At 39.7% G+C, this 12200-nt stretch overlaps 1 protein-coding gene and 1 pseudogene across 2 annotated transcripts in view; both read left to right on the top strand.

The window, feature by feature from the left end:
• The window catches only part of LOC103743070 (ankyrin repeat and KH domain-containing protein 1-like), a 90132-nt gene that overhangs the window by 65299 nt on the left and 12633 nt on the right, over window positions 1-12200 (top strand). For both annotated transcript variants that reach the window (XM_008844272.2, XM_029568903.1), the window contains exon 11: window positions 7868-7955. In XM_008844272.2, the coding sequence (XP_008842494.1) occupies window positions 7868-7955 (88 nt within the window). The remainder of the gene's footprint in view (window positions 1-7867; window positions 7956-12200) is intronic.
• LOC115072244 lies at window positions 2110-2193 on the top strand (annotated as a pseudogene).

Here is a 12200-nt window from a genome sequence, read left to right as displayed (position 1 = left end):
ATGGTACCCATAAGAAAATGCAGAGACAATATCATAATACTCTTTTCCTTTTAGTCTATCCATGACATTGTAACTAGAAGGTACCCAGGGAATTATGTGGCAGGGACAAAAGCAAGCATACAGTAACTGAGCATCCATGAGGGAAATACTCTATTCCAGAGAAAAACAGGCTTAGAATCACAATGCAGAAAAGGTAAGCGATTGGGACTGGTGGAGTCTGCATCTTAAGTTTCCCACCCAAGTAGGCTATCCCTTTTAACCTCTCATAGTTGTAACTATGTGTTGGTAGTAGCTTGTCTCCTGTGGGCCGCCATAGCCACTGCCGTCTGTGCACCCCCGGAGGGGGAGAAAAGGCCATGACCCCTGGCGCTGAGCACACCCTCGGTGCGGTGCGAGCCACCCGCCATCCAGGTGTGTGCAGCATGAAGGTGCTTCCCCCCAAGGGGAAGCCTGCGGGGATGCTGAGGACTATGGGAGAAAGCCCTCTATGCAGGGTGGTTGTCTTGGATGAGCCCTTCCCCAAGAGAAAGTTTATGGGAAAAAAATGGCTTTTAAAATCTTTTTTCTGTTTGCCTTGGGGCAAGCCACCTTAAATTCTTTAAATGTTCTGTGGCTACCCACCACTTTAAATCCCTTGTTTTTTATTTTTATTTTTGGTTTGTTTTGTTAAGGAGCAGGCCAATTTAAATTCTTTAAATCTCTGCCCAGCCACCCCCCACCCCTGCTTTAAATCCCTTGTTTGTTTTTTTTTTTTCCCTCTCACAGGTGCAGGCCAATTTAAATTCTCACCTAACTGGTTTGGCCTGAGCCTGAATGTCCTGAGGCAAGATAACAAAAATGGATAAGGAAGTTTATTTGCTCTCTTACAAGTTGAATTCAATGCGTGTAAAAGTCCCTGCATGGTAGAACTTTGGGGATTCTTTGTTTCTAGCGATGTTGTTCAAGATAGAAAAGGAAAGGGGGTGAAACGCCAGTTCCTAGGGGAACATTCTTGAGACCAGAAAGTCCCAGGGGATTCCTTGCTAGTCAAGTTTGACTAAGTCTGATCGCAAGCCTGACCGCAAGTTTCAGAGAACCAGTGATCTCTATAAGAGCATTTAACTGGTCGTTGTGTGACCCGGTTTCACATTAGAAAGATGTATAGATAGGAGGTCTTTGTCTACACCCGGGCAGGCAGTCCGTTCAGAGGACTAAGAGCCTTTGGCTAACATCAGGGAGTAGCCCTGATCAGAAAACCTCAATTTCTCATTTGTCTTTAATGGTCCCATGTGAAGACTCAGACCAAAAGTAAAAGAGGGAAAGGAAGGCCTGCTGATCCTCAAGAGTGGGATGGCCAAGGCAAAGCTGCTACTACCCTCTTGGAGAGAGGGGGTACTCACGAACTGTGCATGTTCCAGGAGCCCCACATTGGCTGCCAGATGTGGGTCTCTCCCTCCCCTTGTGGGCTGTTGGTCACTGACCCACAAGAACAAAGGGAGCAGAAGCGACGAACCGGGTCAGGACAGCCAGTGAGCACAGACAGTAAAGACCTTCCGGGAGTCAGTTTCAGTGATACAGCTCGTTTATTCAGTGGGGGGCGGGTCAGGGAAAAATATAGGGTGGAGGTGGTAGCCAAAGCTTCACCTGATAGGTGTTCATGGTATGCTTTATTTGAATGTGGCAGGAGGACCCTATCATCTGGCTATAATGCAATGCCTAATTGTGATAAAGAAAAAACCTAGGGGCAGTTTTTTGCAGGCAACTATGCCAAGGTCATGTTCCAAATAAGGCCAGGCATCTGTGCTTGGAGGCACTTTCCAGATAAGGTCAGGCAGAGAGCAGGAAGCCCCCACTGAGAAAAGGAGTCCATCATACAGTGCCAAGCGCCTTAGAGCCATCCGGATATGGTGGACTGCAACCTTAGCAGCAGGGTCCCCCAACATGCTTTTACAGGGGACCCTCAGGTTTGATTACAGTACCCACATGGTGGCTAACAGCCCATAACTCCAGTTTTAGGGGATCTGATGCCTCATGACCTCCATGGGCATTGCATGACATGGGTGCACTTACATACATGCAGGTGATACACTCATACACATAAAAATAATAAAATATAAAAACACCCTTTATGTGCTTGCTTCGGCAGCACATATACTAAAATTGGAACGATACAGAGAATATTAGCATGGAAAAAAAAAAAAAAACCCTTTATTTCCAAGCAGTAATTTAAAAAATTTCAGAAAATTGTTTATTCATTTATTTATTTTTATGTGTAAGAGTGTTTTGCTTGCACATGTGTGTGGTGTCCACAGAGGCCAGAAGAGGGCATCAGATTCCCTGAAACTGGAGTTATAGGTGGTCGTTAGCCACCTTGTGAATTCTGGGAACTGCACCTGAGTCCTCTTTGAAAGCAGCCAGCCATCTTAACTGCTAAGCCATCTCTCCAGTCCCAGGCTTCAGAATTTTTATTGTAACTATTATTTATGGGACCTAGTTTTGTGGGTGGATGTTACTATCAAGATTGAGAGATGAGAAAAGTAGAAAGAATGGAAAAATGACATTAGTATTGCCTTCCTGTGATCTTGCAATAATACATCATTACACAGAGATGATCAGTGCCTTATTTTCAAGTTCATCTGAGACAGGATCTCATGTAGCTCAGGTTAACCTCAAACTTAACTTTGCTGTCAAGGGCTGGTCTTGAACTCCCAAACTTCTTGCCCATACCTCCTCCCATACCAAAATTACAGGTGTGTACAACCATATCTGACTAGTTGGGTTTATTTGTTTTAAGATAGGGTCTCACTATATAGCACTGACTGGCATAGAACTCACTATATATACTATGCTGGACTGGAAGTCACAGAGATCTTCCTGCCTCTGCCTCCCAAGTGCTGGGTTTAAAGATATGTTCCAACATGCCAGGCTCTAACTAGTTTTTTATTCAACTTTTCTTTCTCTTATTTACATAATAGAAAATTAAAAACACCTTTAAACCTCTGTACTGTGAGACAGAAGAGTAGAAAGATCAGTTATATTTAGGTTTCTGTGGGGCTGGAGAGATGGCTTAGTGCATAAGAACACTGGCTGCTCTTGCAGAGGACTTGGGTTTGATTTCCAGCACCCACATGGCGGCTAACAACTGTCTGTAACCTTGGTTCCAGGGGATCCTATGCCTTCTTATCTCCTTGGGCATTGCATGACACAGGTGCACTTATACATATACAAGCAGTACACTCAAACACGTAAAAAATAAAATTAAAAAAAAAGTTTAGGTTCCTATTTGGGAACCAGTATTTAACCACTTCATTGTTCTAGGCATTAGGTGTACAATGGTGAGTAAAAATGAGCATGATTGCTCTCATAGAATTTACAGTTCAGTGGAGGAAACATTGAATATTGCTAGTATACAGTTGCAATTTAAGGAGATTCATAGACTTGCAGGTCAATACTAGGAAAAGTTGTGTGTGCACCCTTACACACATGTGCACCCACATACATTAACACATACATGCATGCATACATACACTAACACTCCCACACATATGTTTGCAAAATAGAAGAGGAGGAGGAGGTTGAGGAAGCTGCTTACCAGAAAGAGTCAGGAAGTTCAGGGAGGATGTCCTTGAAGAAATTATACTTAACTTGAGAAGTACTTGATAAAGAAATAAAGTGTAACAGAGAATATAGCCCATTCAGCATTTGCATAAAAGCTCTGAAGCTAGAAAAAAAAAATGGCTCTTAAGTAATCAGGGTGTGGTTGATTGTAGTGGCTGTTCATAAATAAGTTCATGGTGCATTGATTGCTAAGTTGCAAGAGAATTCGTTGGCCACCACAATAGTTAAAAGTCTCTGGCAATATTCATATTTTGAACAGCTTCAAGAAAGACAAAAAAAACTAAACGATAGTACAGTTAGCTGGTGCCTTGAAATTGATGAGGATAGGACACAAAGTGAACAGGTGATTATTGAGCCACCAGGGACAAAGTATGAAAATAACATGCATGGCCCCAAAGTACAATGTGGACTTAAATATCTAGGACCTTCTCTATCAGTTAGATTTATACCAAAAATTAATAGGAAGGTTCAGGCGTGGTGGTACAGCTGCAATCCCAGCATTTGGGAGGTAGAGGCAGAAAGATCAGGAGTTGAAGGCCACCTCCAGCCACATAGTGAATTTGAAGCCAGCTTGCTTTCAAACAACCAGCCCACTCTCCAAATGTACAGTGTTAGCAAAATGGCGGAATTCATTCAACATTAAAGTTATCTTTTAAGACATAAGACCTGTAATGATGACCAGAGAAAATATGAAGCTTCCGAAACTCCCAGGACAAACATAAAATAATTAATTTTAGTGGATATCAAACTTGTGTTAAGTAAACAACCTTCTGTTCATACTAATATCTTAAATGCCATCAGCAAAATACACTTTAAGTAAACTAATTCTAGTTGGTAAATGACCCAGACATTTATAAGAATATATTTGTTAATATATATTAAGTATATACAGGTAACGGGAGGAAAAATGCAGCACAATTTTTCTTTCTCTTGTTAAGGCTCTGTCATTTAAGCATGAACCTGGAGTATTCAGTAAAATTCAGGTTTCCATGATGAAAACATGGCAAGAAGTGTCAGATGGCAGTGGAAATATGTGCTTCTGAAAAGTAAAATCTCAAGAAGGAAAAACAGAAGTGACATGCTTTATCCATCTTACTTAGTGAAAGAGCTGCAGTTGAAATTGTTTAAAGAGCAGGTACAATGAATATTGTCACAAATTGTGTTGATTTTTGAAGGGATGTGGGTGCTGACTACTAATGGTCTCAAAAATATATTAAGTCTGGGTATGGAAGCTCATGCCCATAATCCTAATACTTGGGAGACTGAGGTAGGAGGGTTGCTATGAGTTTAAGACCAATCTGGGCTCTAAGATCAATTTGGAGTATAGTAAGAGGTCCTGTCTCAAATCCAAAATAATAATAATAATAATAATAATAATAATAGTAGTAGTAGTAGTAGTAGTAGTAGTAGTAGTAGTAGTAGTAGTTCAGGATTATTTTGATATTTGTATTTGTAATAAGGAAGAAGGTGTTGATGAATTTCTTTTGAAACTGTTCTGATGTATATAACCAACATGGTAAGTGTGTAGTCTCTTTTTAATAAAGCTTGTATTTTAAGTTTAAATGAAGTCAATAAAAAGGAAATGGATGTATAGATTTATGATTTTTTAAAATTTACTTTGTTTTGCCTTTAAATTTTTTGCTCCCTCTGTGTGTGTGTGTGTGTGTGTGTGTGTGTGTGTGTGTGGCCATATGAGTGCTACAGTTCCAGTTTAGAGATCACAGAATAACATCAGGGAGTTGGTTCCCTCCTTCTACTTATGTGAGATTGAACTCAGGTTGTCAGGCACAACAGCAAATGCCCTATGCCATCTCACTGGCCCTTTGTTTTGTATTATTTAAGACTGGATTTCCTATAGCCAAGTCTAGCCTTGTGCTCTATATACAGCCCAGGATGGCTTTGAACTGATCTGTGTGCTTTTACCTTCTGAGTGCTGAGATTATGGACATGACCATGGATATGTATTTTTGAGATTAATGTTAGACTTAATATGTAGTAAATGAAATGTTTAATCAAGAAAACAAAAACACCCAACTTGCATAGAAAAACTAGGCAAACAGTTCCTCTAGGTCTTTTGAGGCCCTCATTGTATATATTCCTTATATTAGTTGCTGCTGGGCATGTGGTGTACACCTTTGATTCCCAGCGCTCAGGAGTCAGAGGCAGGTAGATCTCTGTGAGTTCCAGACCAGTCTGGTCTATATGGCATGTTTCAGGCCAGCCAAGAATACTTAGTGAGACCCTGTCACAACCCCCCCACAAATGTCAGTTGTATATATGTAAGTTCAAAATTTATTCTAAAGCCAATTTATTTTGGCATTCTCTATAGTTATAACTTAGAGTGAATAAAAATTATTGTCTAATCAACATGTATAACAAAAAAATCAAAGCATAAAAAATTTTTACTGGAGGTTAAGGAACAATATACAATTTAGATTTCAAAAAGGCACTTCTTTAGTCAGATGTAGTGGAGTATGCCCATAAACCTAGTGTTCCTGGAGGCTAAAATGGAACAGCAATGAATCTGAGGCCTGAGGACCCTGTCTCAAAATGACATTTAAAAGAAAATAAAGTCCCTTTTGGAGTGGAACTCCTTCTACTGCTATCCAGTTTAAACTTGCCAGTGAGTTGGTAACTCACACTTATTTTCTCTTACTGTTATTTTTCCTGAGTTATAGATTAAGTACAGTAAATTGTATTCAATTGTCAGAACACCTTTCTTTTTTTCTTTTTTTCTTTTTTCTTTTTTTTTTTTTTTTTTTTTTTTTTTTTTTTGGTCGTTTTGAGACAGGGTCTTCCTGAAGCTCCACCTGGCCTGGAACTCACTATGTGGACCAGGCTGGCCTAGAACTCAGACAGATCTTCCAGCCTCTGCCTCCCAAGTGTTGGGACTAAAGGCGTGTGCCACCATCCCTGGCTTAGAGTACCTATTTTTAAGCTGATTGTGTGGCAGCTACATGATTTTCTGAGTTAATTTAAAATAAGAAATAAAGCCTTCAGTAATCAGTTGCTCAGCCCTTTCTTAGTAATAAAATAGCTGGAACAGCAGAATTCATGTTTACATACATAAAGAAAGAGAATAGGCAAGATAACTCTTCACAGAAGCAAAGTTATCAGTTATATTTCAGTACTTAGGGGAATATAGTGTACTTACCGTACAAGCAAGTTCCTTTCAGTGCCATTTGATATAAGGCCTGGTTAGAAGCTGTTTTATCATTGATTTGTCCGGCTGGCAAACTTCTTAGAAAAGAATAAGGATATTTTTGCTATTGTAAGAATATATCTTTTGTCTTTGACTATTCAACTGTTTATTTTCTACTTTTTTTTGGCCTTTTTGAGACAGGATCTCCCTGCCAGGACCATGTGCTGGGATTAAAGGCGTGCGCCACCACACCTGGCTTATTTTCTACTCTTAAATATTCTACCCATTGGTATATTTTTATATTTCCCTTTACTTCTAAAATACTATAATAAATAGTTTCTTTAGTAATTTTTTTTCCATCTTTTGGTATTAAAAAGTGTGTGTGTGTGTGTGTGTCTGTAGGTGTATGTACATGTATGCATGTAAAACTATGGGAATCGGTTATCTCCTTCGACCTTTTGGTAGAATTCTTGGTGGCTTCTAATAGAAGATCAGGATCCTTTTAATCACCTTACAAAACTAAGCTTCCTCTTTTTTTTCAGTTCAGTTGAATAATTAATAAAAATATTATTTTAATCTTAGAATTTTAAAAAATGGCATTATTTCTCTAGGGACCAAACTAAACATTAGCTTTATTATCTTTAGTGATTATTGTTTGATATGCAAGGTTGAACTAGCTCATAAAAGGTTATACTATCCAGTGCAGACAGAAATTAGTCCTATTTATTAGAGGGATTGAAATAGGTAGTATAAGTAACTACATTGAGTGTAAATGGTAAATCCTCACTGTTGCTGGGCATGATGGCTCATGCCTTTAATTCCAGCACTCCAGAGGCAGAGGCAGGTGAATCTCTATGAGTTCAAGATCTACATAGAGAGTTCTAGGTCAGCCAGGGCTACATGGTAAGACCCTGTCTCATAAGGACAAAAAAAAAAGAAAAAAGAAGAAGGAGAAGGAGAAGGAGAAGGAGAGGAGGAGGAGGAGGAGGAGGAGGAGGAAGAGGAGGAGGAAGAAGAGGAAGAAAAAGAAGAAAGAACAAAAATTCTCATTGTTTTTCATATCATTAGTAGTAAGTCCTTAAAATAGATGTTTAATTATTGACACTGACAGTTCTGTTTCTTTAACAGGAACATGAGTCTGAAGGTGGAAGAACGCCTTTGATGAAAGCTGCAAGAGCTGGTCATTTGTGCACTGTTCAGTTTCTTATTAGCAAAGGTAAAAAAAACAAAATGCGATTGTTTCTGAAAAGCTACCATTTCTGAGAAAAAATATTTCAGAGCTCTTGTAATTATGTAAAGACTACTTAGTAATTACAAGTATTGTATTGTAGTCTATTGTTGGTGTATTTTATGTAGTAAACATGGTTTGTGAGGTGCTTACTGAGAATTTTCTTTATTCTTGAGTTTTGTGTCATCAGTCAAACAGCTGTTGCTGTTTCTGGGTAAATGCTGAACACTTTATAAGGCAGCTTTGCTGGGCAATAAGGGTGGCAGATAGAGAAGGGTCTGTTGTATTTTTTTGTCATACAGTTGAATTAACAGTATACAGAGGTCCTTAAAAAAATACATTCTTTGAGAAATTCCATTACTAGAGGAGTATTTATTTTGGTTCAATAGATGGAACAATTAGTTCAAGACTAATGACTATAGAATATGAAATGGTATTTTATAGCTTGAAAATGTTAATGTCAATAATTTTGTTCGATTTGGCCTTTTTTAAAAAAAAAAAAATGTTTTGGTCTTTATGAGACAGGGTCTGCCTGTAGTCCCAACTGGCCTCGCCTAGAACTCACTATGTAGACAAAGCTAGCCTCAATCTCACAGAGATCCACCTGCCTTTACCTCCCAAGTGATGGGTTTACAGACATGCTGCTAGCCTAACTTTTTAATACAGGGTCAGAGATACTCTGGCTTCAGGTGAAAGATCTAGGCCAGATACAAAATGCAAGGAAGATCCACTTGTGGTATCATTAAAGCAAATATACTGTTTTTCAATAGAATTCTGGTACTTTGTAACATAAAAATGCAATATGAGAATTTATCATATATGCCAGGCGTGGTGGCACATGCCTTTAATCCCAGCACTCGGGAGGCAGCAGCACGCAGATCTCTGTGAGTTTGAGGCCAGTCTGGTCTACATAGCAAGCACCAGGCCAGCCAAGGCTACAGGGAAACCCTGTCTAAACTGCCCTCCCCCACAAAAGGAATTTATCATTTATAATGTATTTGTTTTCGGACTGAAGAGATGGCTCAGCAGTTAAGAGGCCTGGCTGCTCTTGCAGAGGACCCAGGTTTGATTACCAGCACCCACATGGCGGCTAGCAACCATCCATAACTCTAGTCCCAGGGAAATCTGATGCCCTCTTCTGACCTCCACAGGCATTGCATGACATGGGTACACTTATAAACAAGCAGACAATACAGTCATACACAAAAAGTAAAAAAAATGAATGAAATATTAATAATAATGAGTTTGATTTCTTTAATTGTATAAAACTAGATTTATTTTCTTCCTATTACATTTTTGCTGCCAAATAAGGCATATCTTATTTAAAAAAATTTTCCTGAATTTTTATACCCCCTTCCCCTTTGGTATCTTCCCATAGGTCTCCCACTCCCCACTGTAGATCATACATTCTGTCACTTCTGTTAAGGCCTACCATGTCAAACCAGGATCCCAAGATGTCCCTAAGTGCACTGGGATCTAGTCAGCATATCTGGCTGGAGTCCCTCAATTTAAGAAGATGAGCTCGGGCTGGAGAGATGGCTCAGCAGTTAAGAACAGTGACTATTCTTGCAGAAGACCTGAGTTCGAATCCCAGCACCCAAATGGCAGCTAACAACTGTCCATAACTCCAGTTCCAGGGGCTCCGACAGCCTCCTCTGTCCTCTGAGGGCATTGCACGACATAGGTGCACTTACCTACATGCAGGCATAACACTCATACACATAAAAATAATAAAATATTTTTTAAAAATTAAAAACAAAAACAAAAAAGATGAGCTCTTTCTCACCCATCCCTAACCAGCTGCCAATAATTCTTTGACTAAGATTGGGGCCTGCAATTCATTTCCACAGTTCTGTGCTGTTTTTGTCTGTTTAAGTTTGCATGGGTCTTGTGCATGGTGACACCATTGCTGTAGGTTTGTATGAGAAGGGTCCCGGGAGTCTGTAGTACTATTTCCATATGTTCATGCATCTCCTCCCTGGCTCTTACAATCTTTCTGCCCCCTTTTCCACAATGGTCCCTGAACCCTGGGTGGGTGGATTTTAATATAGGTGTCCTGTCCAAGGACTCACACTCTGTAAACTCTTAATTCTTTGCATTTTGGCCATTTTTTTCCTTTTGCATTCCTGGCTCTCTGTTGCATGAGAAAGCTTCATTGATGAGAGTTAAAAGATGCATTAGGCCTGATTTGGCCTCCACGGAGTGTAGGGGCTGAGACCTCAGCTGACCATCTGAGAGTGCCTGGATCCAGCCTCCATGAGGGTGGTGAGCTTCCCCAAATGGTGCCACACCCAGCCCCCTAACTGGGATCCCATTGCCTGAGGGGTAGACCCACCCTACTGTAGGACACAGACCCTAGGAGACCTGAGATTGTCTGATCTGGCCTCCAGCTGAGAACTCAGCAAACAGCCTGAGAGCACCCATCTGGCCTCTCTGATGTAGGGTCTGAGAACTCAGCAAATGGCATGAGAGTGCAAAAATCAGGCCTACCCTAGTGAACTTCCCAAATTGTACTCTGAGTACTTGCTAGTAGGGGTCCAAATGCTAGAAGGAAGCCTGACCTAACTGGAGCCTGACTTGGGCCTCTCTGGGAGCTTCTGAGTAGCTGATCTGAAGGTATCAGTTCCCTCCAAAATAAAATCTGAGAGGACCTGAAATCTAGACCAAGCAGCTTTACATACCCAATAAGAAAACAACCAAGGCACACCAATAATACAAACAGAAGCAGACTTCAGCTCAACAAAGGAAGGCTTGAGTTTCGTACCAGAATCACAAAGAACAAAAGAAATCCACATATGAAAAGCTCAGTGGAAAAATAATAACAGGGAAACCAAAACAGTATGTTCCCACCAAACTCCACCAGTCCTGTAGAAGAGTTCTACAAAGAGAACTCCCTAGAGATAATCCAGGACATAGGACTTAAAAGAACAGTCATAAACATGATCAAGGAATTCAATGAATTTAAAGAACACACAAAGAACTAAAAGAAGATAGGGATAAACTGACTCAATGTACAAAAGAGAAACATTGAAGAAAACTCAGGCTGAAATGAAGAAGGAAGTGAAAAACTTAGTAAGCCAATTTGGAACAACAGGAGAAAGTCTCACCACTAGAATGAATAAAATGGAAAACAGAATATCAACACTGGGGGATAAAGTTGAAGAATTGGACCCCTCAAGCAACAATCATTAAAATTTTTTTAAAAAACACAGGAATGGTATATGTAGGAAATGTGGGACACCATGAAAAGACCAAATCTACATATCATAGGCATAGGGGAAGGACAATTTCAAGTTAACGGTATTAACCAAATCTTAAACAGGGTTGTAGAAGAGAACTTCCCAAAATTAAGGAACAACATCCAGATACAAATACAATAAGCACATAGAACACCAAAGAGACAGGACCAGAAAAGAAACTCCCCACATTATATCATAGTAAAAACACTAAATGTACAGAACAAAGAGAGAATACTGAAAGCTGCAAAAGAAAAACAACAACTCACATATAAAGGAAAACCCATCAGAATTACAGCTGTCTTATCAGTGCAAACTATGAGAGCCAGAAGAACTTGGACCAAGGTATTTCCAGTTCTAAATGACCATAGATGCCAACCCGGAATACTTTATCCAACTCTTCCACGACATGAATAGGCTGAAAGAATACATGTCCACAAAACCAGCCCTTCAAAGAATACTTAAAGCAATACAAAGAATGGAGAAATAAACAACTATATGCCAGGGGCAACAGAAAGAAACTAAATGAAGGTATAATTGTGGAAACACAAAAGTAGACAAAGAATGCAAACAGTAATTAAAATGATGACAACCAATACACACCTTTCAATTATAACTTTAAATAACAGTGGACTGAACTCCCCAGTCAAAAGACACAGGCTAGTTGAATGGATTAAAAAACAAAATAAATCTTTTTGTTGCCTGCAAGAAACCCATCTTACCATCAAGAGCAGGCACTACCTTAAGGTGAAAGGGTGGAAAAGAATATTTCCAGTAAATGGCACTAAGAAACCAGCAGGGGTTGCAATTCTAATATCTGACAAAATAGACTTCAAACTTAGAGTAATCAGAAGAGATAAAGAGGGTCACTTCATTCTGATCAAAGGAACAATTGACCCAGAAGATGTTACAATCATGAACATATATGCACCAAACTCTGGTGTACCCAAATTCATAAAAACAACACTACAGGACTTTTAAGACACAGATTAACCCC

This window comes from Nannospalax galili, unplaced genomic scaffold, assembly GCF_000622305.1.
Source record: "Nannospalax galili isolate Female #2095 unplaced genomic scaffold, S.galili_v1.0 scaffold760, whole genome shotgun sequence".
Lineage (NCBI taxonomy): Eukaryota > Metazoa > Chordata > Mammalia > Rodentia > Spalacidae > Nannospalax > Nannospalax galili.
Note: the sequence above shows the minus strand (reverse complement) of the source record. Positions and strands in the feature narration are given on the sequence as shown.